The following is a 27,984-nucleotide window of genomic DNA, read 5'->3' as shown; positions in this document are numbered from 1 at the left end:
AGATAACCTCACCTGGATGACTGAGATCTTCACAGATCTATTGGATGGATGTTTAAAAATGATTAAAATATAAATAACAACGTATTTATAAGACATTTTTCATGAACACTTACAAAAGAATTTAGAGTTGTCATTGTGTGCCCCTTCGCTTTCTGTGAAGAATTTCAAAAATCTCAGCAATACACAAAATCACGGTAATGACAGTGAATACATACATTGCACTTAGAAAGATTGTCTTTTCAAAGTACTCTGGAACCATGCACCTGGTAGAGTAAAAGGCTTTTTCCAGTGAGCGCCCATCACACATGAACACAGGTTGAACCTGAAATCCAAAGAGATGGCTCTGCAACCAAAATGCTGCCACCTCCAGGATCATACGCAAAAGCACAGAGATTATATAAAAGACTGTGATGATAGGTTGCTCAAGAATGTCCTCCTGGTCCATGTTTTTACATGCTGCATAAAGATGGAACACAGCCCCCGGTACAAGCACAGTTACAAGCTGTAAAGCCCAGAATACCTGAAAGAGATATAGGGAAAATGTTACATTTTATTAAACTAATATATAATTATATATTCAAATATACATACAGGATATACATGCTGTATATACAGTACATATAACACATAAGTAATAAAATTTACCTGAGGTGTTATTGGCCGAAACTGGTTGTAACAGAAGACATTTAGTTCCCTCCGGTCAGGGAGACAGCTAAAGTGAAGAGCCTCATTGCCATAAACTGCGAATCCCAGAACCCCCAGGAAAAACATACGTACAGAGCCAAAGAACAGGGTGTGGAATTGACCAATAACAGTGGGTGGCCGGAGCTAATACAAAAACCCAAACACACAAACAGCATAATACATATATGTATATGCACACATACTCCTAACTCATCTAATGGATATGTATTTTTGCATTTACATATATACATTAGATAAATAAATTAATCTCCAAGACATCAATTGAAGCATTCATTAGGAAAAGGTCTACTAATTATCATTAAGCGTTCAAAAGGATAAAAACCACAACATGTACATCACAATACATTGTATTGATGTGGAAGAAAAAACAACTAAACTATAGTTATGATTACTTACAAATCCCTCATAGAAGTTCTTTATGTAGTTTAATGACATGATTTTATCTATTTTATGATAGTTCGGGTACTCCGTGGAGCTTAGCTCTCATGGCCGACCTGTGGCTTTTGTAGAGGTCTAACTAACACTCTGCTGCTCTGGCTGACCTTTCGACTGAGGCAAAAAAAAAAAAAAAAAACTGCCAGTGCATATTTCTCTTTCATCTTTAGCCATACACACAAAGACTGGACATGTGGTCTACACATAATCCCCATTTAACTCAGTCAGCAGAAAAAAACACCCCTGCATGATAAGAGAAACAGACATAAAAAAAGGCAGTGTATACATATGTTTCATAACATAATAACATATTAACATACAGTACCAGCCCTGGTGAAGAGTTATTTGTCCGTTCCATTTATCTATAGCTTTCCATAATCCCTCAGAGAAATTATTTTGAGCAAATGCATTTGCTCAAAGTATCCCAGGTTGCTCTTTTCTCCAACGCATTAATGCTGTTCCGGAAAAAAATTAGTGTTCTGGGATTCTATGAGGCACAATCATCTGTTCAGAGCAGAGGCTCATGTTGTGAAAACATCCTAAGCTGAGAGAGGAGAAAATGACACTATATTTAAAGCTCTTTTCACATGGAAGTTAATGCTGTGTCAGTAAAAATGGCAACAATGGCAGAATACAGACTCATGCTAAAACGCCAGGGTGATCAAATGCACTTATTTAACAACAATTTTCTGTTTTAGTTGTCGACATTAGTGTATTTGGGGTAAAATGCAGTGATGAGGGATAAGGGACTTTTTAAACACACCTTATTTTTAAACTGCTAACTGGTGGCTATTGATCAACTCCATTAGCTTAATTATATTGTATGGGTTCCTGAATGGATATTAATATTAGCTGAGGAAAAGAATTTTGCAGTGTGACCTGCTCATGGAAGTTGCTTTAGGGTGTATTTTAAAAAGCCATGTTAATTGTAATAATATTCTCAGAAACATGTGAATCTGAAAAAAAAACAAAAAAAAACTAACCTACTGTATACAGTAGGTGTCAGTGTTGTGTTTAAAAAAAACTTTAGTTCCACTTGGTATGAGTAGGACATTTTGTTAGATTTCATACAGATGAAACAACCACACACACACACACACACACACACACACAGCAGAACAACAACAACAAAACAATCTTGAAATCTCACACTAACCATGTACCTTTATTACTTTTCACATGACTTGTCCTATATGGACATTACAGACATGGTATAATGGTTGTAATCATATCATGTTATTATTGGTAACTTTTTATTACACCATAACTAATCGGACCATCGATACAGTACTTTCACGATTAATCAGCATTAATAATTAGTTAAATATGCATTGCAATATTACATTATGTTCATATTTCATAGTATCAACAAACATTTTTATGCAATACAATGAATTTAAATGAAACAAGAGCCTTAATTGTTGGTGTTCCCTAACACTTGTGTGTACCAGGGTAGGTGTGAATAGTGTCCTACCAGATTATTTTGAGGTCTGCCCATCACAGCTGCTGTCTTTGCAGGAGCAGGCTTCCCTTCACTCCTCTTCTGTCTACTTCACTGCTGCTGCTGGTAAGTACTGCTGGAATTCTCTTTTGAGTCCTAGACAGCAAATAACAAAACTTGCTATATCAGTTTCATAAATACATTACTTTATACAGTTAATGGTTTCTCATTGTTTCTCATTAAGGTATATATTGTTTTTTCATTCTGTCACACTAAAGAATGTAAAACATGTCCTAGTTTAGACGTGCATGTAATGTTTGTGCTATAAAGAGACATGGTTTGTGTGAAATTATAAGTAGCTGCAGTATGCAATTTTAAAATGTAATGTTTACCACTCCAAGAAAACAAAATGTGATATTTATTTAAAACTAATTACAATTCAGGTTTAGATCTTAACAGTGGGTAAAAGCAAAACATAGAAAACATACTGTATAATAAATGACGCAAAAAAAAATATGCCTAAGAATATTAAACAAGTTGACCATATTAAGAAGAGCCTAAAATAGCCCTCTGGCCTGGAACAGGTGCTATGTGCCATGTGCTTTGCTTGTGACGCCAGGGGGTGATCAGGGGGTGGTCAGCTTGGACAGGAGCTAAATTTAACCAAATGAGTAGTGAGTGTAAGCAGTGAACTCCAGAAGTAAACAACCTCAAAGTTTAAAACTGAAACTTTAACATCTATTAAACTTAATCTAAAAGGAAACTGCTGCTGCTAGAAGATCAATTTTCAGTGCTACAATAGAAGCTGTCCACTCCACTCCACCCCCACCCCCACCCCCTCTAAAACAAACAGTATGACCTTACACATCCCTATCTCTTTAGAGCTATTCTAGGGGTTTTAAGGGTGCTGGGATACTTTAAGGATAACAGTGTTTATAATCGTAATCTGTAAATAAGGTTTAGTGTGTGTGTGTGTGTGTGTGTGTGTGTGTGTGTTTAGAATAATTTGTTTAAAAAGTCTGATCATAAATTTAATACCAGCCTAGACAAGATTGGGAATATTTGTTTTGTTACTATTCATATTAAACATTTCAATTGTATTTCCTTAAAAACAAGTGTTGTTATAAATTTAATCTGTAAATAATGTCTTAATCGCCCTCTGTGTGTGTGCGTGCGTGTTTGAAAACAATTTTTTTTTAAAAAGTTTTTTACATTTTTGTTTTTGCTCAGTAATGTTTATATATTTTATCTATATGAAATAAACATTTATTTTATCATATTGCCTAAGTTGTGCTGACAAAAAGAATATAAGACCCTCTATATTGCAAAATCTCTTGATTTAATAATTTAATTAAAACATAGTAATGCAAAAAACTAAACAAAAACAAAAGAGAAACCTAAAACTGCTCTGAGCTGTAAGGGTTAAACAATATTTCACAAAAAGCGAATTATCACTTGTTTGTAACAGTAGAAAGTATGTATCCATCATACTATCTTCTATTACAGGGTCTTATATACAGTACCTCATAGGTTAATAAGGAAACTTACAAAAAAAAATTTTTTTGAAAAAAAGAAAAGTATTCACAGGAAAATAATTTAAACAAAGGTAATAAAAAAAATGGTACTCTTATAAGTTGCTGTTTCTTCTTTTGAGCAAATACAAACCTATGGGTTCATGTAATTAGAAGTAAAAAACTGTTTCACATGTATCTATCCCGACCATAAGTAACCTCAAGTCGATGTGGGTCCAGTCCAGACGTGGCTTTTCACTCACCTGATTATTGACAGTACCAGTTACCTGCTTTGCTCAGGTTTCACCCTGCACTGTTTTAAACAATTGCTTCTATGTTTGCTGTTACAGGGTTGCCTTATGTTGCTTCCCTGAGATTTAGCTTTTTCATCACTGCTCTTTTGCACTATTGACCCCTGTAATTTGTGTCAGGAACACTAAAGTTTAATAACTTTTTCTTGCATTTTCAGTGTCTATAAGAATGGAGACCTGTAGCCAACCTGCAGAGGAACAGACCCTTAACAGTGACCCTACTCTGGATGTTACCCCTGATCTCACTGAGGACCTGAATAAGCAATTAGAGGAACTTATCAGTTATTATGAGGCAGCTGAGAAGCAGGATGAGAATGATGAGATGGAGGAAGAGGGCGTCACAGAAATGAAAGAGTCTAGAAAAGCCAAGGACCCTAGACTAGAAAAGAAAATGTTAAAAAGCCTTGGTGAGGAACTTTTCCTTGTTGAAAATGACATGGGTTTTTAGAAAGAATTATATTTTCTACATGCCTGTGCTATTGAATTTATACGTAGGGAATGAAACATAATAGGGTGTGATGTTACAGAAAATAATCAGTGATGGGGTGATATGATATGGATGAACCACTTTAAATTTAGCCATAATTATTTTTAAATCATAAAATCGGTTAATTTCCTGTTATTTTTTTTAGATCATTTTATGTTATTTACATAATGTTTTCTCCTTGTTGAAGTATAATAAGTATAATTGTCCTGGTATGCTAAAACTAGAGACTCCTTCCAAAATTTGAATGAAGTTTTCCAAACAGACATCATCATATGAACAATTGCAAGCTTTTCTAAAAATCTGTTTATATTGTGCGGTCCCCATATAAATGAGTAATTTTATGTAAAAACAAATCCACTTTGTATGAGTAAAGAAAACAACAGTGCTGTGACATGAAATTTAACATAACATTTATATCTTCACAGGGAAGGAGGCCATGCTCCTTATGCAAAGCCTAAACAAGCTTGGTAGTCCTGAGCAGAAACTGGAAGCTCTTATAAAAAAGCACGCAGAGCTGGTGAGCACAGATCCCATAACTTATAATACAGGATGTACATTTTTCGTTTCTGTGCTTTTAAATCATATCAGACATGGTGTGTGCTGTCCACAGCTGGAGGAGTACCGCTCAGATCATAAGCAGTTGAAGATGCTACAGAAAAAACTGCTGCAGGTTATGAAGGAGAAAGATCAGCTGCAGAGTGAGCACAGTAGAGCAGTGCTGGCACGGAGTAAACTTGAGGGGCTTTGCAGAGAGCTGCAGAGACACAACAAGACACTCAAGGTGTGCCTATCTAAAAATATATATTTAGACTTTTGCACAACTGAGTATTTTTTGATGTGAGTGTGCAGAAGAAGTGATGTACTGTATATTTACCCTGAGCTCCTTTTTCAGGAGGAGACCCTTCAGCGATGCCGTGAGGATGATTTGAAGAGGAAGGAGATCACTACTCACTTTCAGAACACACTTGCAGACATCCAGACCCAAATTGAGGAGCACAGCAACCGCAACAACAAACTGTGCCAGGAGAACAGTGACTTGGCAGAGAAACTCAAAGGCCTTATTGCTAAATATGACCAGCGAGAGGCGGTACGAGAACATTATAGCAGGTTAAAAGTTACTGTTGAATATAAGGCATCAATGTTAGGTACCAGCAACCTTTTAGAAACCTACTGTAGTCATGTAGCCCACTGTTATGGGTGTATCAGTAAAGCATGCTAAAAATATCAGATTAAGGATCATTTTACCTTGTGTATTCAACTGACATGACTGTTAAGAATCTACAGTCTGTGTGCATGGATTTTGCATGTTCTCCCCGTGCTTGGTGGGTTTCCTCTGGGTGCTCTGGTTTCCTCCCCCAGTCCAAAGACATGCAGATAAGGCTAATTAGTGTTTCCAAATTGCCCATGTGGAAATGTGCATGTGAGCACTGACCAGAGGTGCTACCACGGTCGTACTGTACAAATTGGAATAAATACAAAGGTCACTATTGGCCTTCACGGTCCCTAGTTGGATTATAGAGGTTCGAACTGTAGATGGATGGTGGTCGGTATATTATTTTAAACTGTTTACTATTGTGCTCAATAATTCAGCGCTGCTCAGATCTTTTATTTGTTGACTGTGTTTTACTACCAGGAAATCTGTCAACCCACTCTATATTCCATAGCAAATTTTTATATATAGTATACATAGTTCAGAATATACATGAATATGGAAAGAAAAGAAAGAAAAGAAAAAAAAAAACAGAGAAACTACCTTTAACCTGTTTTTTTTTGTTTGTTTGTTTCTGACAGCCTGGGGATTGAGTACTACAATATCCAGGAAACCATATTATGCTCAGGCTGTAATACGACATGTCTTGACAATTTTTATTGTTCAAGGTTTATTTAAAATCAATGAAAGGCTAGATTTTTACAAAGAGCAACATGCAGTAAGAGGATTTGTTTAAATCTACAAATGATGTAATTTACATAAAGCCATTTCTGAGAACTTAAATCGGTTCTATTATTGTCTCTGACTGTTGCAGAACCTTGAGAAAGTCTTCAAGCACAGAGACCTACAACAGAAACTGTTGGAGACCAAACTTGCTCAGGCAAATGCAGTGCTGAAAGATGCTCAAGAGAAGCACAAGCTGGAGAGAGCACATGTGAGATTTATGATTTCAGATGTTTTACTTGCATTATCACATTTAACATATATTAATACAGACATTTTTTCTTTATGGACAGTTACTGAAGCAAACTGCTGAAGCCAAACTACAAGTGACACTCATGAAAGAGCAAGAAACTGACATGAAGGCCCAGGTAAACAGCATCAAATGGTATACTTTTTCAGTTCTTTTATCAATGCAGTTTTTAAGTTAATACAACTTACATGTCTTACAGCTTTCTGTGTATTCTGAGAAGTTTGAAGAATTTAAAGGAGCTGTGTCAAATAGCAGTGGAGTTTATTCCAGCTTCAAGCAAGACATAGATAAAGTAGGTACTACTTAACAAATCTAGTAAGTCAGGAAGCTTATATCTGATTTGAAAAACAAGTATAAGCATATTTTATTCATCATAATTCTTTAACCAAGTACAATGCATAAACATGCACCAATTTTGAAGGTTCCAAGTGTTTAAAATCTATATTTGTAGATGGCAAAAAAGATGAAGAAGCTAGAAAAGGAGGCCAGTTCATGGAAGTCACGCTTTGATGGCTGCAATAAAACTCTTCTTGAAATGGTTGCAGATGTAAGAAACTCTATTAACTAATATAAGTTTACTAATATTGAGCCCAGTCTTGTTAATAACCTTCTATTATATTCTCATCATCCTTTGTAGAAAGCAGTGAAGGAAAAAGAGTTTGAGCTTTTCACTTTAAAAATACAAAAGTTGGAGAATCTCTGCAGAGCATTACAGGAAGAGAGAAAGAGCCTCTACCAGAAACTGCAAGAAAACCAACCACCTGGAGCTGCAGAAGACAAAGCAACAAAAGTGGACGTAGCAGAAGAAATAAAAGACATGCATCAGGCAGCAGAGAAGCATGAAGAAGCACTAACTGAACCCTCTGGCACTGCAACACATCTTACTAAAGAGCTAGAGAATCTGAAGCTGGAAAAGTGCAGACTTGAGGAGGTGGCAAAAACGTTTAAAATTTCTCATGTTCACGAGCAGGCAGATCTCCCAGTAGAAGGTAGTGAGGTTTTAGAACACTCTCAGAGCTTAGAAGAGTCTCAAGAAACTGCAGAGAATCACCTTGAGGAAGAGATTATGCCATCCACAGAAACACTGTCTGATAAAAATCAAGAGATTAGAGACAAAGAGATGGAAACTGTTGACTAGAATTCTTGACAATTACTTAAAAACTTTCGTCTTTTATTACTTACAAAAGAAGTTGTCATATTTTAACAAATAAAATGTTGCCCACTTGACTACAAATAAACGTTTTGACTTTTTATTTCTTACCTAAATAACTAAGTTATTTGTACCTACTGCAAATAAAGAAAAGGTTGGCTGCAACTTGCTTTAATAAATTAGTCTCTTCATGATAAGGAAGTTCTTTAATGAGGCAAAGGATTAGGTTATAGAATTTTAAATAAAGAATAAACATAAAGCAGGCTTTGGGCATACCAAATAAGACAAATTCCAAATTAATCTGGATTTTTTTTTAATAATCACATCAAAAATGTTATTTCATTTCAAAACTTTGAGTCTGGAGAAACCCTGGGACCCTCATTATGTACAATGAAAGACTCTAATTTGGTGTGTAAGCATGGCACAGATATGATCACAATTATTTACAACTGACAATTATACTGCTGCTCTGTGTTACCAGTATCAACTAGATTTCACTGTCATAATAATGGCTTATATTTATGACAATATACCTTACATGTGTATATTTATATAGTAAAATATAACTATTTCATAACTATATATTACTATAACTATTAGTAACTATTTTGGAGGCAACAGATGGCAAATATGCTTGCATTACTATAAACTAGAAACTCTATTAATATACAGTATGTGTAAATACTCTGCCCGGTCAAAAAAAAAAACTAAATAGTTTGCTGGACCGCCTTTTGCTTTAATAACGGTAAGCATTTGCAATGGCGTTGTTTTGATAAGCTTATGCAATGCCACAACATTTATTTCATCCCAGTTGCATTTCTCTCCAAAATCTTGTATTGATGATGGGAGAGTGGGACCACTGCATATTCTGCATCTTATCCAGCACATCCCAAAGTTTCTCAATAGGGTCAAGGTCTGGATTAATTGCACAAATCCATGTGTGCAAATGATGTCTCATGCTCCCTGAACCACTCTCTTATTAATTAATTCTCAATATCCCTGTGCTATCAGGAAATAAAAAAAAAATCCATTAATAGAAAACTCTGGTCATTCAGTACATTCAGGTCTGAATTCATAACTTCATTTTATTGCCACAGAACATTGCTGAGCCTAGACCTGGCCAACTGAAGCGACTCCAAATCATAACGCTGTCTCCAAATACTTGTACAGTGGCCACTATGCATGATGAGTGCATCGCTTTATGTGCTTCTTTTCTTACCCTGATGCACCCATCACTCTATGGTCAACTATGGTCAATCTGAACTCATTAGACCACATGTTCATTGCTGCAAAGTCCGATTTTTATGTTTCATAGCAAACTGAAGATTTTTTTTTATGATTAGCCTCACAAACTGTTTAGTTCTAATCCTTTTAGCTCTTAATGACATTGTGAATATGGAAACACGCTTACGTCCACTATTAAACATAGCCATGAGATCTATTGTTGCTATTTTATAATTAGATTTTACCAATAATTTAAGCAATCTTCAATCACAAACATTTAAAAACACATCCCTTCCATGCAAATTATGGTTCACTGATATTTTTAAAGGTTTTAATAATCGTATGAATTTTAGTAGTTCCAGCTTTGTAGTTGTTTTCTTTGCTTGATGCAGGCCAATAATTTAACCCTTCTGAAACAAAGTTTTATCTGGACCACAAGAAGACCACTTCTAACACGTTTGTTTAAGAAATGAGAAGCTGCTCACTGCATCAGTTAAGGTTAAATAACTTGTTGCCAGCTGAAATATATTAGTTACTGCAGCATTTATACAGTACAAGGCTTTTACCTATTTGCTTAGTTAGATCCAGGTGATAAGGGTTTTTTTTGGCTGGGAAGTGCATTTAAAACTTATAAAAGCCCTGTGCATTATTTCAGAGGAACACGTAAAGTTTGAAAGTCTGGCCCTTTAAAGGTCTGTGCAGGGGAGCTGCGGAGAACGCCCTCTAGCGGACACACCAATCAGTTTAAAAAAAAGCGGAACTAAGGGGCAACAACAATAAACAAGAAGTAAAATATAATGCATTTGGAGTACACATAAAAAGCAGAAACTAAATGTGAAACAAAGCTCAATGCTAGTGCCACAGTCTTTATAATACAATAATGCAAGCTATATTCTTAAAATGTAGTTGCACACAGTTGCACAGTAGCTCCAGAGAATCTCAGTCACAACATGCCCCCTTGGCTTTTAAAATACCACACTATGTCATATAATGGTCAATTTCTATCTCCTTTTTGATCCATATTCTAAGTTTGATTTGTCAGGTGATCTATGCATTTCATATTGTTTATGGTTATATTTTTATAAATATTAATTATAAAGACTTATAAACTTGTCAGATGTTTAAAATCTTTAGATTTTAAGTAATTTCTACTGGCACCTGGATAAAGCTTTTTACCCAATGTGCCATACACCATTTTTAATTGGCACTTTATTAACACTGTAATAAGTAATGAAGCTAAACTATTTAAGATAGGACTTTTATATTGTTTGTTGTAAAGATAAAAGATGAATGTATAAACAGCATAATTGCTTCAAATAGTTAAACTTTTTTTAAACCATTTCTAATTATACATCAACATTTATTTTGCTGATAGAACTGTACTATCATTTGCTCCTGTTCCTGAGTTTCAATAGACCCACGACGAATCTGTCTAATTTCCTTAATAGCATCAATCCCACTGATTTTTCTGCTCTTCACCAAATAGCAGGCCAGCATAGTACCAGTTCTTCCAAAGCCATGCAAACAGTGCACTGCAACCCCCTAAAATAAAAATGAAAAAATGAAGTTAAAAAATCATGAATGTCAGTATTACACTATAAACAATGTTTGTATTATAGATAAGACTTATTTTTTACCTCTCCTTTTGAATTGGCCTCCTCTACGATGGACAAGAACCGCTTGATTTGATCAAAGGTTGGAGCACAGAAGTCATGAATTCTAATGTGATGCAATGTGAGCGCTGGACAAGTATCATGATATGGGGGCTTTCTTTCAGACAAAGTGATTAAGTGTTTGATTCCATTATTTAGTAGAAACTCATAATGGGCAGGCATCCTTGGCATCCCCAGTCCAGCTAATTTATGTGGTTCAACCCAAGAAAAGTTGGGAGGTTGAGCACCTGCCATTATTACCCCTCACAGCAGTCCACTACTGACCTGTAAACCCAGATTAATATGTTAAAAAAATGATTTTTTTAAAACATTTTATAATAATAAAGTAGGTATATAATAATTCATTTTGACAGCTGTACTTTTGCGAAGTCAGCATACACCTCATGGCAGACTCAATGTGTTTTTTTCATGATGCTGTCATTTTATTTTAAGATGTGAAGCATATCATTTATATCACTTGAATAACTTCGGGAAGGACGATCACAACTCCACAGGGTGGAGTTCTTAACCAAGTAACTTTTATGTTCGTTATTTTAATAGAGAGGAAGCTGTCGAAAACAACACATCAACAGGATCTGACGAATACATCTCTGATGTCATGTTTTCCATCATACATGGTGTATATTTGAAGAACCAACACATACATACAATCTGTGGACTGGGGCATTAATTACTTTAAAATACAATAGACATTATTCCAAGTCAGACCAATTATTTGCTGCAGAGTTATGCACATATGGCTTGGGTAGTTTATCACGTCACTGATTCACTGCTGTCAATCAGAAATAGACAGTGCTGTTCCACCAATGTCTGCATGCTGTAAGTGTGCTCCTTTTCTTATCTCATCTCATATAGGAATGGTCTGGCCCCTCTCCACCCCCTAGCCCTCTTTTCCTCTCCCTGCTGACCTCTGCAGTTTTATTTAAAACCTTATTCCTTTCTTATTCCAAGTCATTTTTATTGCTTACATGATTAAGCAGACCAATTTGTAAATTTGTACATTTAAACGTTTAATTATATATGTGAAAATATTCAGTTCAGACCGATTTCGACTGGGTTGTAGAGAGGCAAAATGGGTGCTGCAATTCCAACAACAATTAAACAATGTTTTATTCTTGATATTAGACTAATGCAATTTTATCTAAATGTAACGGCTTGTTACTTGTCTCGCACAATAAACCATACCAAAATATTTATCTTAACCATGCAATTTGTTAACACATGCATTTGATATTGCTATAAAATATAAATTATACGCACTGCTGGCTGCACATTTACCAATCGAGCAAAATAGGTTTTTACGTTGACTAGACGTTTGACTCAATTATTCAGCCATTCTGACTTTCAATAAACTCTGCTTGCTTCCGGCAGCTAAGCTAGTTACATGAAATTAACTTAATGTGTTAACTTACCCTAGTCGGTGTTTAAAGTCCGGATTTCGTCTAATTTCGCTTTCACTGACTGATATATCTGACTAACATTACGTATTAATTGTTAGATACACTCCAAAGAACCGTATACAATACAGCTATACGCGGGACTAGCCTTACAGAATAATCGTAAACACTAGCTAAAAGCTCCGTTAGCCGGCTAGCTAGCATGACTAAAAATACTCGCAGGTAATTACCAGCAATTGAGTTGAGGTTAAATATAAAAACCTATAATAAAAAAATATCGCGATTTAAGTTTAAGTAGATACACAAACAGTTACATTTTAATTAACCATTCTACCATTGACGGGTATGACGTTAGACTATGTAGTATTTGACAAATCAGGTGAAAGCCTATAAGTATGTCAGGATGGCCGAGCGGTCTAAGGCGCTGCGTTCAGGTCGCAGTCTCCCCTGGAGGCGTGGGTTCGAATCCCACTTCTGACAGCATATGTTTTTCACCCTTTTTGTGTATTTGTTTGATTTATCAAACATTTTATTAGTTATTTCCAAATTTACTTTTTTTTTTTTTTTTACTTAGTGATATATTTCAGACTTCTTTTAAGATGTTTGTAATTGTTTTAGGATATGTTTAAACAGGCCATAATATACCACTAAAGCACATTGTTTTTATTTAAAACACTCTTGAGGCCTAATGAGTAATTTGTATTCTAGCAGAAAATAGAAATACTGTATGTGTTATTGGGAATAGGCCTATTGATTGCATTAAAGTTTTTACTAATACTAATACTATCTATCTATATAGGTAATAATTAAATAATGAATGCTATGTTTCAGTGTTTTTAGTTCATCTAGATCAAGATCACAATTTAAATAGAAATCACAGAGGTGAACTATGGCCACTGGCTGATCAGAAAGCCACAGTTTATTACCACAGTGTCATCACCAGACCACTAGACTCCTACAAGACACACGTGAAGCCCATATCAAAAATCACACACGCCACCTAGTAAACTGTTGTATTCATATTTTAGCCTGTAAACAAAACACGATCATACTAATCACAACAAAATGAATGAAAAACAATAGGGATAGTATTTTTTTCAGCAGGGATTATTAGTGTGTAATGCTTTTATATCTCTCTTCTTGATGCAAGAATGAAGAGTTGGGGTTGTTTAAGTGGTCTAACAATAGGGCTAGCAGTCATCACAGTCTGGTTTTCCTGTTCAGAAAGGCTATAAAGCTGCCAACACAATGAAACTGTCTTTATTTGGACATTGCACTTTTCATTTTAAACCACCCGTGAAGGAAGGCAAAGAATGATAGATATATATGTGTCAGCACACAAATATCTACCTACAGTATATTAGAATGACTGCATTATTTCACATTAAAGTGACAGTAGGTATCATACTAATAATAGTAATTAAAAAAATAATTAAATAATAATCAATGAATAATAATACTAAAAAGTTTGAACTTTGTCCGCTGTGCAGGTATTGTCTCTTTGGCAAAGTATTTATCAATACTTTTTATCCACTTAATTAAATAGGGTATGCAGTGGGTGGAGTTTCATTTGTTCTTACAGTCTTTACAGTTTCATACTAATTTTGTACCTCGCAAAAGTATGCTGGTAAGCTAATTATGATAAATTCAGGGTACAGTATATTAATCATCCATTGCAACCATGACTATAAAGCAGTTAATAAAGATAAATAAATGTATTTACTTGCACTGGCCATTTTGCCAGGAAGGCATATAAATAATGATGCTAATCCATCTCTATCTTGTCTGTTATAGGAAAGGGACTACCACAGGACCACCTCAGACCACATATTATTTGGGTCATGTACCATTTTCAGCACAGTATTTAAGGTAACCTGGTGGCCAGATTTTTCATTATAAGATGGATGCACATAAAAAAAAAACAAGAAACTGTTTCAGAAAAAAATATAAAAATGTATTGCTTTGTTTGTACAGTGGGTTTGGTAACAAAACACATGTTATACACAGAAGGACCTGACACATCATTAGTCTGAGTAAAATTACATTTTGACAGTTGGCCCAGTTTTATCTACAGTACAATCTTTTTAGGTTAACAAATACATCCTGAAAACTAAAATGATTGTTTATACCAACAAATGGTATCGCACTATTAATAAACCTTATTAACATTTGTTTCATTTTTTTAGAAAGTCTCTGAGCCATGGTATGAATTTTGATATTCAACTTATTAAAGATCAGTCCACTTAGTTTGGTCCAGTTGTGCAGAGGTTAACACATGACTCTTTAAGAGCAGTCTGCTTGTTGCAGTGTTTTTGCATCATAAAAGTTTATTGGTTCATGTCTCCATTATTGCTACAAGAGATAGAATGAGGAGTTAGGGGTAGCTGAAGTAGTCCAACAGTTGGGCTGGCAGGTGTCACTATATTGTTTTCCTGTTCGGCAAGGCTATGAAGCTGCCAAAGCTGTGTATCATCCGTTTGCCGATGTGTCTTCATGTGAGCATTGCGACTTTTCACCTTAAGAAACACTCTTTGAAAAGAAGGTTAGAAATGAAAGACTGGTTTAATGGTTGTATCATTCTTATGTCTGTAAATAATACAGACCATGTAGTTAACTGTGAAAAAAAAAATACCATGTGAATATTATTTGTCTTAAATCTGTCTTACTTTCCACATTCAGTGCAGGGGAAGATAAGATTTGATTCAGTGTCTCCACTTGTTGAACTGTTTGATGGTGAGCTTTTAACTGAGCCGAGAGCAAAGTTCTGAGCCGATTTGGGTCTGTTATATTCAGCCGGAGAATTACACATCCCACCTATATTACTTTGGTTCCATTCATTTCCATTAAACATCTGATTTGAAAAAGAAAAAATAATGCATTATATACTAATACAACTAGTAAAGATATAATACAGTACATAGAAGAGCAATTAAAAAACGAGTGCAACAAAATCAACCGATAGATTTCAGTTTCTAACAGGAAATAAAGCGAAGCCCCGGAAGCTTCACTGTAGAGGCAGATCAGGTCATGTGACCTTATCACTAGAATCTTGTTTACTGTAGAGATTAACTTACAAGACCAGATCTGGGTACTTCACAAACAAATGCAGCACCGACATTGTCAGACAATTCAGAACATTCTGTCACTCCAGTTTTGCTCTTTGTTTCATTTGCAGGTTGTCTGGTGTTGCCCTCCTTCAAATGCCCCCTATTCTAAAAAAGTAAATGGCACATTATAATAATTATTTAGAACTAGGGAGAGAGTACAAGTACAAGTGTACAACTACAAGTGGTAATCCAATCCAGTAACTGTTACAACATAAATGGAAATTTATTTGGATAAATTTAAATTACATTTAAAACAATTACTTTAATGACATAGTGTTATGATACTGCACATACTTAGAAACATAGGCTGTGTAGTAGCCTAGGGAATATGCTGCAATCTCACCTCTTTCGTTTGGCCTGGAGTTACCGGACCTGTGCTAAATCTCTTGCCAAGTCGAAGTTTCTCCTTCCATGTGTAGTAATACTCGACACACTGAGCTACTGACTTTGTCTTCACCTAATATTAAGGCAAATTTATTACATGCTATCCTAATTGTAATACAGAGTGTAAAACAAAACATAATGCATGGTTAAATATTTTGTATGCTTTATTGTGTTTATAATGGAGCATTTACCATTTTCTGAATTAGGTGAAAATCTTTGTTGTGAATTAATAGGCCCTTGTTCAGTTGTCTCTTTTCTTGCAGGGTCCATTTATCCGATCCTAGATGACAGAGTGAGAGTCAAATTGGGAATGACCATGATTAATCAATACCAGGCCAAATATGTCAAATTTACTATGGACCTTATGAAATTAGCTCAGATTTGTGAATGTTTTCTTAAAATCGTCTACTTATTAATGTTTTAGAATTAAGTGAAAAGAATAACTAACTGACCAAATTACTACAAGTTAACTACATTACAGTTCAACAGATTTCAAAATTACACAAGGGCAGTCAAATACCAGCATAATGGTAATTTGTGTGAAGGCTGGATACATGTTTAAGTGCTGTCAATGAGAGGAGTTTCTCCAGGGTAGTCTGCAAAATCATTAAATAAATATATTTAATAAGGTTAGTCATAAAAACAGTGTTTATATTTGCAGGTTAATTAGGCGTCCTCACCATGACATCGCCACTACACTCAAAAAGACAATGAAGGGTGTATTCTGTGTTTGTTCCTCCTCCAGGAAGCACACTGGAACATGCCATCTTCAGGAGATTATCAACTTCAATCAAGCAGGATTACAAAATGCCCATTAGAAAATTTAACTGTTGATTTTTGTATAAGAAATACTCCTTTGTTATTTAATTAATCAGTGGAATATTCTTTATGTTTAGGTTTATATCCTTAGTTGATGTTACCTCTCTGTTGCTTTTCAGGGGTATCCAAATAGCAGGGTGTCCACAAAAGATTAGCCTTATGGATGTCCTCTGCCACTTTAGAACGACGCTGAATATCTGGAATGTCTGCTTGAAAATCGGGACCAATGTTGATCCGCCTAGAAATAAAATGTACAATGTAATATGTTTATTTCAACTTGTAGCACCATCCAGCAGTAATAGAGAAATAATAATAACAATAATAATAATAATAATAACATATTTGCTTTTAACTCACGGTTTAACGTTACTTGATTTATCTCCTGAATCTGATGTCATATTGCAGTCACGTTTTTCATCTGTAACACATTAAAAAGATTGAAGACAAATGCCCTCCGTTTGGTTTATTAAGATTGATAAATTTGTGTGTATGTGTTTATCTAAATGTTTGCACCCTTAATATCCAAGGGGGGCACTTACTGTCCTTGCACAAGCGAACCCGTGGAACCATCTGTTCTCCTGTGCATGGGAACCCTGCATTAACGCTATTGAAAAGTCCAGAGCCTGGACGTACAGGGCTGAGCATCGGTGGGGGAGTGTATGGGATGCCATCCCCACAGCTGCCTGGTGAACGCAGCTGGCTCTGGAAAAGCACCGGCCCTCTGGACTCAACTCCTTCGCCACATGAGGAAATTACAAGTGGCACCAGGCAATGGCGATATCTCTTTTTCTCTTGCTTCACTGTACATTCTCCAACTCCTGCTGAACTCTTTGCCTATAATGTTTACATTTATATAATTTTTAAATGAGTAATATTTCCTACAGGTTCAAAATTTTTTTAAATCATTCTGATGACTCCTATAGTGAGATTACGCCTCATTTACCAAGCGAGAGTTACAGTAGGTAAGTAGGAAAAAGCTATACGATTTTCTGAGCAAATGAATTACTAAGTGAAGTGAAAATGGCAGAATTGCTATTGCTCAAAGATTTAACATATGATGCCCTAAATAGACAAAGGATATTAAGAGACTATTTATTTTTTTCTCTGAAGAATGAATACTGGCTTAAAAAGCACTTCTGTTTGTCACAGCATCTGGTTAATTTTAAAAAGCTTTGTCATTGTTTATCCCTTCCTTGTAGCAGAGAAACTCTGCCGAAAAATGTTGTTGTTTTTTTACTTAGATTTTGTGCCCAACCATTTTCTTTTGATCATACTTATATTGTGCTCACTGGATAATAAAGAATCTCAAAAAAATCTTCATATTTTGGTCTTTTTAGGGTAATGTGATTACCCACTGCAAATATACACATAGTTAAAATTTTCATAGACATGAGACAAAAGTACTTTTACCACACATTTGCACATTCTGCCTGTTACCAAATGTAAATCAGCTGTGATGAGTAAGCGCCCAGTAATTTACAGATGATTAATTTATCACCATAAATATCCAAAGTATGAAGACAATTAGCATTCATCCACATTTTGCACACCCGGCTTATATTTTTTGCTCAGTTTGACTTACATGCCACCATTGACAGGGCAAGATTGATAAATGAGGCCCATTATGTAAAGGAGTAACGAAAACTATATAGGGAAATTGGGTGTATTGAAACTCACACGTGAAGTGAGAATGTTTTGTCGCTGTGTATGACTTTCATCTGAGTCATTCATATCATTATGTCTTAGATGTTTCTGAAAGTTACTCGGATGCCTGGAGGGAACTGAGTAATCCTTTACAGGAACAGACACAGGGAGCACCATAGGGTCATTTGGATCTTTAGATAGCTGAATTTGTTCATCAGTCTGTAAGAAAACCAAAAATAATGTACAATAAGACTTAAAAAATTATTAAATACAACTTAATGATATTAGCTTGCAATTATATAAGTTAATATTCTCTTAAAACACTGTAAATGTGACTATAAAGATTTATCTTGGGAGCATAATATGAATCACAATAGTGCACAAAATCCTTTACATGATAGTGTATTGGTGACCAGCATTATAGACATAGTGCCAGTGGTGTAGGTTTGATGACCATGATACAAAACAGAATTGCAGAAATAACATTTAAATGGTGGTATGAGAAGACTGGAGGAGTCAGCTGCACATTTACAATGTGTTAAACTTCATAATATGTGCTTGACTTGTTTTAATAAGTCTAAATGAAAAAAAAAACTTGTCATTTAATTCTTGGCTGAGGTGCTATAGTAAGAACTGAGGTCTCTGTTACAGTATGCCATCTGCCATGTCAAATGAATTCTTTCTCTGAAAGTGGGCACTTCTTTGCCATGTCTACTTATGAAAATACTCTCAAGAACCGCTTTAAATGAAATGTTTTAATTTAATAGTAATCCACTTTAAATGTTCTTACAGTTTTGAGTGCTGAAGGACACGTCCTGAATCCTCCATGGGAACGCATGTGGCCATTAAGAGCTGGCAAGCTCTTAAACTCCCGGTGACATAAAATGCATTTCAGCTTTGTTTTTGCCCCTTCAGTCCTAGGTGCTTCCATCCTAACATAAATACAAGCAAAATAAGCTAAAATCAAGACATTAAAAACTGAAAATCAACCGGGAAAGCATTTCATAATAAATTTTTAAGAATGTGCATGTCCAACCTGTAGTAGGGCAGATTTTGGTCCTCTTGAAAATCTGATGAGCGCATCTTAAGTAGTGAAAGGGAGACAATGTTAAGAATGTGCTGCAATGTAAAAAGAACGACGACTATTTTCATGTATTACCTGTCCACATGGTGGCCTGTAAGAGTTAAGATGATGAAGTATTCCTCCTCTCAGAGCTTGTGACTGGGCAGGTTGATTGCCCCCTGACCCCACACTTTGATAATGAGAGTTATAGAAATCTTCCTGTTTGTGGTGGTAGTTTAAATCCATATAAACCTGTTCCTTTTGATTGGAAAATCCTGGCATAAGTTCAACTGATCCTAAGTGATTGTCAAAAGAAGTATTTTGCTTCAAAGTGAATGATTGTGATGGCTCATTAGCCTGCTGGTGCAAATAGAGATCACATTGGTTGGAAGGTGTAAGAAAACTCTGTGACCCTGGGTAATGGGAAGTGTGTAGACTTGACTGGAAAACTGTTTGTTCAGACGCTTTATAGTCCTCAGTGTAGCTATCGGTTGGTGATCCAACAGACTTGTGGCCCTCCTGAACATCCAGTCGCATTTCCTGCTTTTGTTGGGATAATGAATAAGATGAAAACTGCTGCTGGTGGATTTGATTTCCTTGCTGCTGGAGGAGATACTGGCTCTGAGACAAAGGTGCCTTGTACATCGGCATTGAATTGTTCTCCCTCAGCTGTGGTTTGTGCTGTTGATATCCATAATATTGCTGGTGGCTTTGGTAGGGATTATGAGTAATACTTTGATTATCAATGGGATGAGGAATTAGCTGATTATGGCACTGCTGTGACTGACTCTGCATGGTTACAGGACTAAAGGGCTCTCTAGCTGAGCCAGCTGAAGGCATTCCTCTCTGTGGTGACAGTAACATCTCTGACACATGATTGTCTTCTGAATTCTTTTCACCTACACAGTTATTAAAAACAGTATTTGTGTTTTTTAAAGAAAAGGCCTTGGAAAAGGAATCCAGTCCATGTAAAGTTTCACCAATGCTAAAGGGAAAAACAGCATGAGCATTCATAGTCTCATTTAACATGGAAGGTGCAGATTTCTCAAGTTGATTATGCTCCCAAGGTCCTTCGTCATGTAGTAATGGCGAAAGTTCATTTTGTGGAGTGGTAGGGGATGGCATATACTTTTGGTTAACATGTGGAGACATTGGTGATGGTTGTAAAGAGGTTGTATTATGTATAGGATAACAAGGTCTTGCAACAGTTAAACTGTTACTGCCATTAGTTAGGTCATTAATCGCATATAGGTTCTCTGTCATATTGAAAATAGAGATCAATCAATGACTCTACTCTTTATTTTCGTCTAATTCTGGCCCTAGAAAGAAAATGTACATATGGATTTTATCTGCACTAATTTTAAGTGTTCTTAATTGTTCAAGATGATAAATATTTCCAGTATCATGTTCCAGGTGTGTGTTGTGTTGGCTAAAAACTTCAGTCGAGTTGGTCATTCCCTATGGAAAGAAATATAAATATATGAAGTTAAGGTCAATAAGGAATATTATGCCATTAACAGGATAATCCTTTACTCTCAAATACTGTATTAGCAAAATGTTACACTTCACATAAATTAACTCTATACACATAGATTTTGATGCTACACTTTTTGTAAGACCAAATCAAGTCTCAGATTCCTGAGGTGCAATGTTTGAGTCAAATCTCTATTCAGCACGAACCCTAACATTGTATGACATTGTCATATACTTGTAATTAGGTTGCAACATCAACCACCCAAAACATAGCGACAACATCCAATGCTACGTTAAGGTAGTAACAGAGTTCAGAAACCCCAATCAGAGAACAGCAAAATAGCTTCCCTGCACACAGGGTATGTTTCTCATGTCTCAAGTTCTTTTGTGTCTCCTGAGCATTATAGCAACATCTAACTTTAGAATGTTCTTTTGAAAGTTCCATCATGACTCCCTAATGAAATAAAACCAGTGCTAACAATAGCAACAAAAAGATAGAACAGAAAAAAAGATTTAGAAGTCATCGATTTGGTAAGTGATATAGCTCATGATTTAAGCATGTTGCACGCTGTAGCTACAAAGTAAGTATCTCATACAACTTTGCTAATGTATACAGTATAGTATTGTAATATACTGTAGTATTCACAAAGTCACATCATATCAGTAAGCTGACTTAGTTATTGAAAGAAAAAAGCGACAGGCATCAGCGGTATGAGCATTTAATTTTTTCAGTTGAGAGAAAGAAAATAAATGTTTGTAATAAATATTGTTTTAAAATCATATTTGCAATATTGTTTTGGCATCATTGTTTAACATTATTCTAATGGCATGTTGTCAACATTGGTCAAACACCATTCTATCACAATAAATCTAACTATCAAAGACAATCAGATACAAATGGTGTTCCAAACTCCATGATTTTGCCAAATTAATGTTGCCACAACATTTCGACATGCATACATTCCTTCTTGAGCATTTTATTGTATTTAAGTAAAACACTGCTATATTATCTCTGGGACAAAAAAAACTACAATTTGTACTAGATACTTTAACTAATAAAATGATGCTTTAACTCATAAAATGATGTTAAACCTTAAATATTATATGTAACAAACAGAAAAATTATATTACCCTTTCTGTTAAAGACATATTTATCTAACCATTTTCTGAAAGAGTATTGGGTATCGATTCTTTGTAGCAGTGGATAGTCTTGAGCATTTAAATGATGTTTAATCAAAGGGTGCAGGTCCTTTGTTAGTACCTTAAATAATGATAGTCTTACAGCAGTGGCCACAAAGGCCTACCGTTATGAAAAACACCTGCAATAAGTGGTAAAATTTCAAGACATTAAGTCTGGTCAAAAATCAATGGAGTAGATTCATGATTTGAAGCCAACCTTAATAGTTGGCCAATAGGTTTACCAATAAATGTTTTATACTATAAAACAGCAAATCCATCTGATGACACCAGCTCCAGGTAAGATGGATTTGCTGTATTATTCAAGCCTATAGGCTTAAATATTACCAGGTTACGAGTTTATTTAGCAAATCCCACTTCAAACTGTTATTTGTTTGTTTTTTCATGCCTAGATCCGGGCCTAGAACTGCATGGGCCAAAACTCTTGAGATGAAAACTGGCAAACTAATCAAGCAACACTAGGTACACGAGAGGTAAACACTCTTAAGGCAGTTGCATGTCCAGATGGCCATTACGTCAGTTACTCTGTTACCTTAGAACATGGTTATACTTCAATGTCAAGAAAATGGCTTTAAAGTATACAATTCTATTATGAAGGCCCACTAAAAATAGTAATATATGAACATATAATAAATGCTCTTCTTGCAGTACGAATAAATCTGATTTGCCAACATGCAACAATAAAATTGTGCATGCTCTTTATGTTGATAATTTTGGCACCTTCAGCTAAGTCACACCATGACTTAGTCCGAGACTTCCTCTCTCACCCACACTCAAGAATATGTATGTAATTTAGATATGTACTATTCTATCACTTCCTGTCATATGCACTGGTTTGAATAGTTAAATGACAGTTAGATTCTTATCTGCATTGGGTATGTACAGTACAGTACTATAGACCAAAGTCCTAGGAACCCTATTTTTGAAATACAACATGGATACATAAGTTTCTTTAAAAAATACTTTTCCAATCAAATGGTACAAAAAATTACTTACAGTAAAGATTGCAACAAATTTCATAACACACAATTTTTTTGGCTAAAACCATCATGAAGACATGGGTTTTGCCTGCAACCAAGAAGTATGTAACAATTACCACAAGAACTATGGCAGATTTTCCAAGACATTCAGTAAACCGTACCAGTCAATTTCCTTAGAAAACTGCCACCGAATATTTGTTTGGTTTATTACTATTTATTGCTTTTTACAGATTACTTTTTTTTATATAGCTTCATTTTTGCAATAAGCTTTAAAAAGCCTGGCTAGCTTTTTGTGGCTGCATGAATCAACATTTCCTTGACTACCTACCTATTTCAAGACCCACGCCTACACTATAGGCCTATACGGAAGCATGTAATATATTCTGAAACTTTAAAATACTTTTCAGTTACAGTCATCTCTAGAATTACTGACAAGTTTGAATGTATTAAGTTATGTTTTTATTTTATAAACACTTCACATAATGGTTCATATCTTCTATTTTATTATAATTTTTCTCTAACAAATATTATTCTCATACAAGGAAGCTTTACAATTAAAGTAATTATAAGGAAAGCTGGCTAAGTTGTCTACAGTTAGTCATCCACTACTGGTCTAACTTTTTTACTGTTGCTTCCAAACTTTTGTTTGCACTTTATTATGAACTACAATAACCAGTATTTTAAAAAATCCTAGGTTACTGGATTGTCACATTAGCAGTCTTTGTTTTTTAATACAAATAATATGACGGTACTTCAGATGAAATAAAAAGGGTTCAAATTATGTTTTAAACTTATGTTACTGAGCTGATCTGCGAATCAGATCAAACATGTCAGTGCGGAATGGCGCGAGTGGCTTTGTGGTTTTGAGAGTTTCCATCCTTAGTTCACTCTGCTGTGTGACTAAATGAATAGTCACTATCAAAGACTTAAACCACATAGTGGAGGAACTATAAGGTCTTTCCATTTGACCTTAATTGCATATATAAATACATAAAAGACATATTAAAAGATTAAAACTAAGCTATGGCAGAAAATAAGGCATTTAAACCAAATAAAAATAAATGTAATTAAAAAGCAGTAAAAATTAATTTTCCTCTTAATAAGAGCTTATTTACTTTATTTTTTTTTATGTTTTTTTTTTTTACCCCTCTTGAAATCTGCACTGGCACATTCAGTTCCTTAATCCAAAATTATCAAATCACATGAATAAATTGCCAGTCACTTTTAGCTCATTTAGTCACTAAGAAATATTATGTTCAGTAAGTTACTGTGTTCCATGCAATTAATTGATATTGAGAAACAATTGAAATTATAGTAGTAGTAATAATAATAATAATAATAATAATAATAATATAGTAAGTTATCAAAAGTGAGTTGATTATATGTTTTAACTGGCTTGCTTTGTACTTAAAATAAACAACACAAATATAATAATAATAAAAAAAAAACTGATTAACGCTTGGCATATCTTGCTTATACTGATCAACCATAACATTAAAACCATTAACTTTAAAACCACCTAGGTTTGGGTTTCCCTTGTGCCCTTAGGGTGGCTCTGCCCCCTCGGGTTGTGGTTCCACAGGGTTTTGGGGGCTGTGCTGTGGTGTTTGGCACCAGGACATTGGCAATGGATCCTTTGGGTTCTATGAGTTGTGGAGTTGGTCCTCCGTGCACGTGACTTATTTGCTCTGTAAATGCCATGGTTGCTTAATCGGATCGGGGTATGGGGAGATTGAAGGCCAACTCAGCGGCTTTCGGACCCGACAGGCTGTTTGCCTTAGGTGGCCATGATCCTGTCACCATTTTTCTGGTGCATGGTTGGTGATCAATGTTGTTCAGTTCACCTTCTGTTGATGTTTATGTTATTGCTGATCAGTGTGTTATTGATTGCTATGAAGTTACGACAATAAATGGCTTATATTTTATATATCTGTCTTAGTCTGCTACACTATTGTAAAGTATAGAGTATACAGAATTAATACACAGAAATATACAGAAATAAAAATAAGGTGTCTTATTTTGGTGACAAGGATTTGTCTTTATAAGGTGTAGGGCTGGCTGAAAGTTTCTAGAATAGCTTTAATTTTCATTGCCATTAATTTGTATAGTTTGGTATACTACACTGAAGAGGTTTTTGTAAATGACAATTCTTGCTTTTCAATGATGATGGTGGAAAGGGCTATTTAGCTCATATATTCTATGAATGGGGATTTTGTCTCGTGGCTATGAACGACATAGCATATGATTTACATAATTTCCAAAACAGTCAACGAGCTGTTATACCCTGTTAATTGGGACACTATCATGTTAAGTAAAATATAGGATAGAAACATTTCAATACAGGATACATGTGATGTTTAGAAAAACTTCATATTGTTTTGGAGTGAAACTTCCCATTAAGGGGTCAAGTTGACTGAAAACATTTTGAGCACGATGCCTTGTACAACATAATATAGTCGCTAGTTTGTCTTTAAATTTGTTCTGTCTAATGACATGAGAATGAGTAAGAGCAATAGATGTCAAAAAGTAGAAAATAAATAGGTAAAATCAATATTTGGTGTGGCCACCTTTTGCCTGAACAAACATTTCCATGTGGTTTGTAAATTTGCAAAATTACAGCCAAGACACTGTTAAGCAGTTCTAAATACATGTGATATCCCAGCACCTTCCTGAGATAATTAAGGTTTTTTCTTTTGATTTGTCACTCTTCTGTAGGTGGCATAAAATAAAAGACACACACACACACACACACACACTAGCATGTGCATACAAATTTACTTAGCGGTATATTCTGGTTAAACTGCTTTAATTTATAAAAATTTATACTAGGTACAGATATCTCAGAGCAGTATTTTGAAGATGTTTCAGTAACTTTTTAAAATGAACTTTAAAATGAACTAAATAAACTTCGTTTAAATTAATTACAGTGACTAAACATAAGCATTATAACCAAAACATAAGCATGCCTTATTGTATGCATATTGCTCCAAACTATTAATATTTACATTGAAAGGGTTGATCAGAAACATGTTAAATAATCATCATTTGTAATGACTGTCTAAAGTGCACCATAGCAAAATGATTAATGACAAGTCTTACCTTAGCTCTCTGCTTTTAATAAGTTTGGTCCACTTTGCAAGCCAAAGACATCCAGTGTTGTCTACACCCACATCATCTTAAAAAAAGGCGACCACTAAAATTGATGTCGAAGTGTTGGCCAAACAGGGAAGTCAACATTTGTACTGCTGACTAAGGAATTCTCTCCTATAGTAAGTCCTATTTCTGACAGCTTAGGGGGGTTTAAGGAAGTTCAGGAAATGCAGTCTTTTTCTTTCTATGCTCTGAGGCTTCCTGAGCATAACCACAATCTATTTTCTCAACCTAAGTGTTATGCAGTTCATTGCAAAACCCGCCTGCAGACCAGAATTATGAGAGTTGTGGACAAACTTGTGTCAATATGCTTTTGTTAAACTGTAACATAAAAATCTATATAATAAAACTATGCTTGTTAACTTGCGTGGTTAAAATGTGGGGATTAAGTGATGTTTAATACAAAATTTGAACAGCAGACAATATGAATTACATCACATTCTTCATTTCGGTCAGTGATTGGTGCTTTGGTAAGTAGGTATTGCCTTAGCAACACACAGCATGCTAATTGCACCTGATTGTAGTCAAAAAATAATTATAACAATCAAATATTCAGGTGGACGCAGCATATAATTGTACTATGCTTAATTAATTGTAAAGATAATTAGAGCCACATTGACGGTATGAAAAAGGTTGTGCTTGAGAGGGTCATTTGTTAACAGAAAGTTAGGCTTGTGATTTCTTAGCAGCACTTTCTGTCCCTTAACAGGTCACGTTATACAAAACAATTTAAAACAGGGATTATTATGTCTCTTCCACTTCAATTTAAAAACTTGCTATGCTTATAGCGGTACAGTACTTATAGTGGACATACATAGTGAAAAACTCACCTGTCCAATTATACGAGCAAAATAAAAAAGCATACACTTTCAGTGCATTTTTATTTTTAGTAAATTATAGATGCCTAAGTACTATGTGTAGCCTCTGTAAGTTTCCACACGAATCATTTTCATAAAATACATCAGTTTATGCTCAGACATATAAAAAGACTTTTAATAGCAAAATGTTACTTTTTGATCTTTTTGCTTGGGGAATGGAATATGGTGACTTAAATTATTATTAATATTCTTGTTCACAAATTGCTTTAGAAAATGAAATAATTATTATTTTTAAAAAATGAAAAAATAATGCACCACATCATCACTCCACATGGTGGCATTGTACCCTTTTGTACAAAGGGGTTTTTTTTTTAGTAAGTAAAAAAGTTAGTATTGCAAAACTTATTCTACGCACCAGTGCTGATTGTTTCATTTTTAATGAGCAATATAATATCATTGATAAATAAAAATATTTATTTATAGTTCTTTTATTTTCAAATGAACTGTACTCTTATTAAGAAGTAACCTGCTATTAATTATCTCTGACATTACCAATTAATTCTAAAGTCAAATACTTTCATTTACCGCCAGAGGAACCAAGGTGAATGCCCAGTCATTTAGTATTAAGGGATAAAAGGAGGCTCATAAAGTTGGTACCCCGTTTAAACTGTTAATCACAATGAATAATACATACCATAAGGCAAGTACAGACGGCATCTCTAACTACGAACACAGTGAAGTCAAGAGCAGCTGCACAGGCAGAAACTGCACTGAAATAAGGAAGTCTGTGAAGAAACAGCGGGTGTGGCTTCTGTCTACGTTCACAGGCGCA

General features: G+C 35.0%; 4 protein-coding genes and 1 non-coding gene across 6 annotated transcripts; 2 read left to right on the top strand and 3 right to left on the bottom strand.

Annotated features, from left to right (window-relative positions):
• Nucleotides 1–57: 57 nt before the first annotated feature.
• LOC128535890 (gap junction epsilon-1 protein) lies at nt 58–1,576 on the bottom strand. The gene is made up of 3 exons (XM_053509973.1): nt 1,466–1,576; nt 646–828; nt 58–520 (listed from the first exon to the last, which is right to left on the bottom strand). The coding sequence occupies exons 1-3, from the start codon at nt 1,496–1,498 to the stop codon at nt 131–133; spliced, it is 606 nt and encodes a 201-aa protein (XP_053365948.1). The 5' UTR covers nt 1,499–1,576; the 3' UTR covers nt 58–130.
• A 1,039-nt stretch (nt 1,577–2,615) lies between these two features.
• txlnbb (taxilin beta b) lies at nt 2,616–8,311 on the top strand. The gene is made up of 10 exons (XM_053509972.1): nt 2,616–2,707; nt 4,562–4,810; nt 5,316–5,407; nt 5,501–5,671; nt 5,783–5,977; nt 6,915–7,034; nt 7,117–7,191; nt 7,273–7,365; nt 7,525–7,620; nt 7,711–8,311. Exons 2-10 carry the CDS (start codon nt 4,573–4,575, stop codon nt 8,209–8,211), a joined length of 1,581 nt encoding a protein of 526 aa, XP_053365947.1. The 5' UTR covers nt 2,616–2,707; nt 4,562–4,572; the 3' UTR covers nt 8,212–8,311.
• Nucleotides 8,312–8,399: 88 nt separating this feature from the next.
• dusp23b (dual specificity phosphatase 23b) lies at nt 8,400–12,877 on the bottom strand. Its single transcript, XM_053509974.1, has 3 exons — nt 12,533–12,877; nt 11,085–11,384; nt 8,400–10,989 (listed from the first exon to the last, which is right to left on the bottom strand). Exons 2-3 carry the CDS (start codon nt 11,352–11,354, stop codon nt 10,801–10,803), a joined length of 459 nt encoding a protein of 152 aa, XP_053365949.1. The 5' UTR covers nt 11,355–11,384; nt 12,533–12,877; the 3' UTR covers nt 8,400–10,800.
• A 37-nt stretch (nt 12,878–12,914) lies between these two features.
• On the top strand, nt 12,915–12,997 carry trnal-cag (transfer RNA leucine (anticodon CAG)). Its single transcript has one exon. It is a non-coding gene; the product is annotated as a tRNA-Leu (tRNA).
• Nucleotides 12,998–13,703: 706 nt separating this feature from the next.
• Nucleotides 13,704–27,920, bottom strand: LOC128535887 (transcriptional-regulating factor 1). 2 transcript variants are annotated; one of them, XM_053509971.1, is made up of 15 exons: nt 27,847–27,920; nt 19,631–20,992; nt 19,508–19,554; nt 19,262–19,403; nt 18,505–18,690; nt 17,367–17,661; nt 17,185–17,245; nt 16,929–17,065; nt 16,689–16,792; nt 16,529–16,604; nt 16,200–16,288; nt 15,968–16,081; nt 15,592–15,729; nt 15,184–15,368; nt 13,704–15,046 (listed from the first exon to the last, which is right to left on the bottom strand). In XM_053509971.1, exons 2-15 carry the CDS (start codon nt 20,795–20,797, stop codon nt 14,845–14,847), a joined length of 2,943 nt encoding a protein of 980 aa, XP_053365946.1. In that variant the 5' UTR covers nt 20,798–20,992; nt 27,847–27,920; the 3' UTR covers nt 13,704–14,844. The 2 variants fall into 2 exon arrangements, with proteins under 2 accessions (XP_053365946.1, XP_053365945.1); XM_053509970.1 differs by lacking the exon at nt 27,847–27,920 and adding an exon at nt 26,284–26,537.
• Between the last annotated feature and the right edge of the window lie 64 nt (nt 27,921–27,984).

Source organism: Clarias gariepinus, chromosome 13 (assembly GCF_024256425.1).
Source record: "Clarias gariepinus isolate MV-2021 ecotype Netherlands chromosome 13, CGAR_prim_01v2, whole genome shotgun sequence".
Taxonomy (NCBI): Eukaryota; Metazoa; Chordata; class Actinopteri; order Siluriformes; family Clariidae; genus Clarias; species Clarias gariepinus.
The sequence above is the reverse complement of the archived record's forward strand: the minus strand, read 5'-3'. Positions and strand labels throughout refer to the sequence as shown.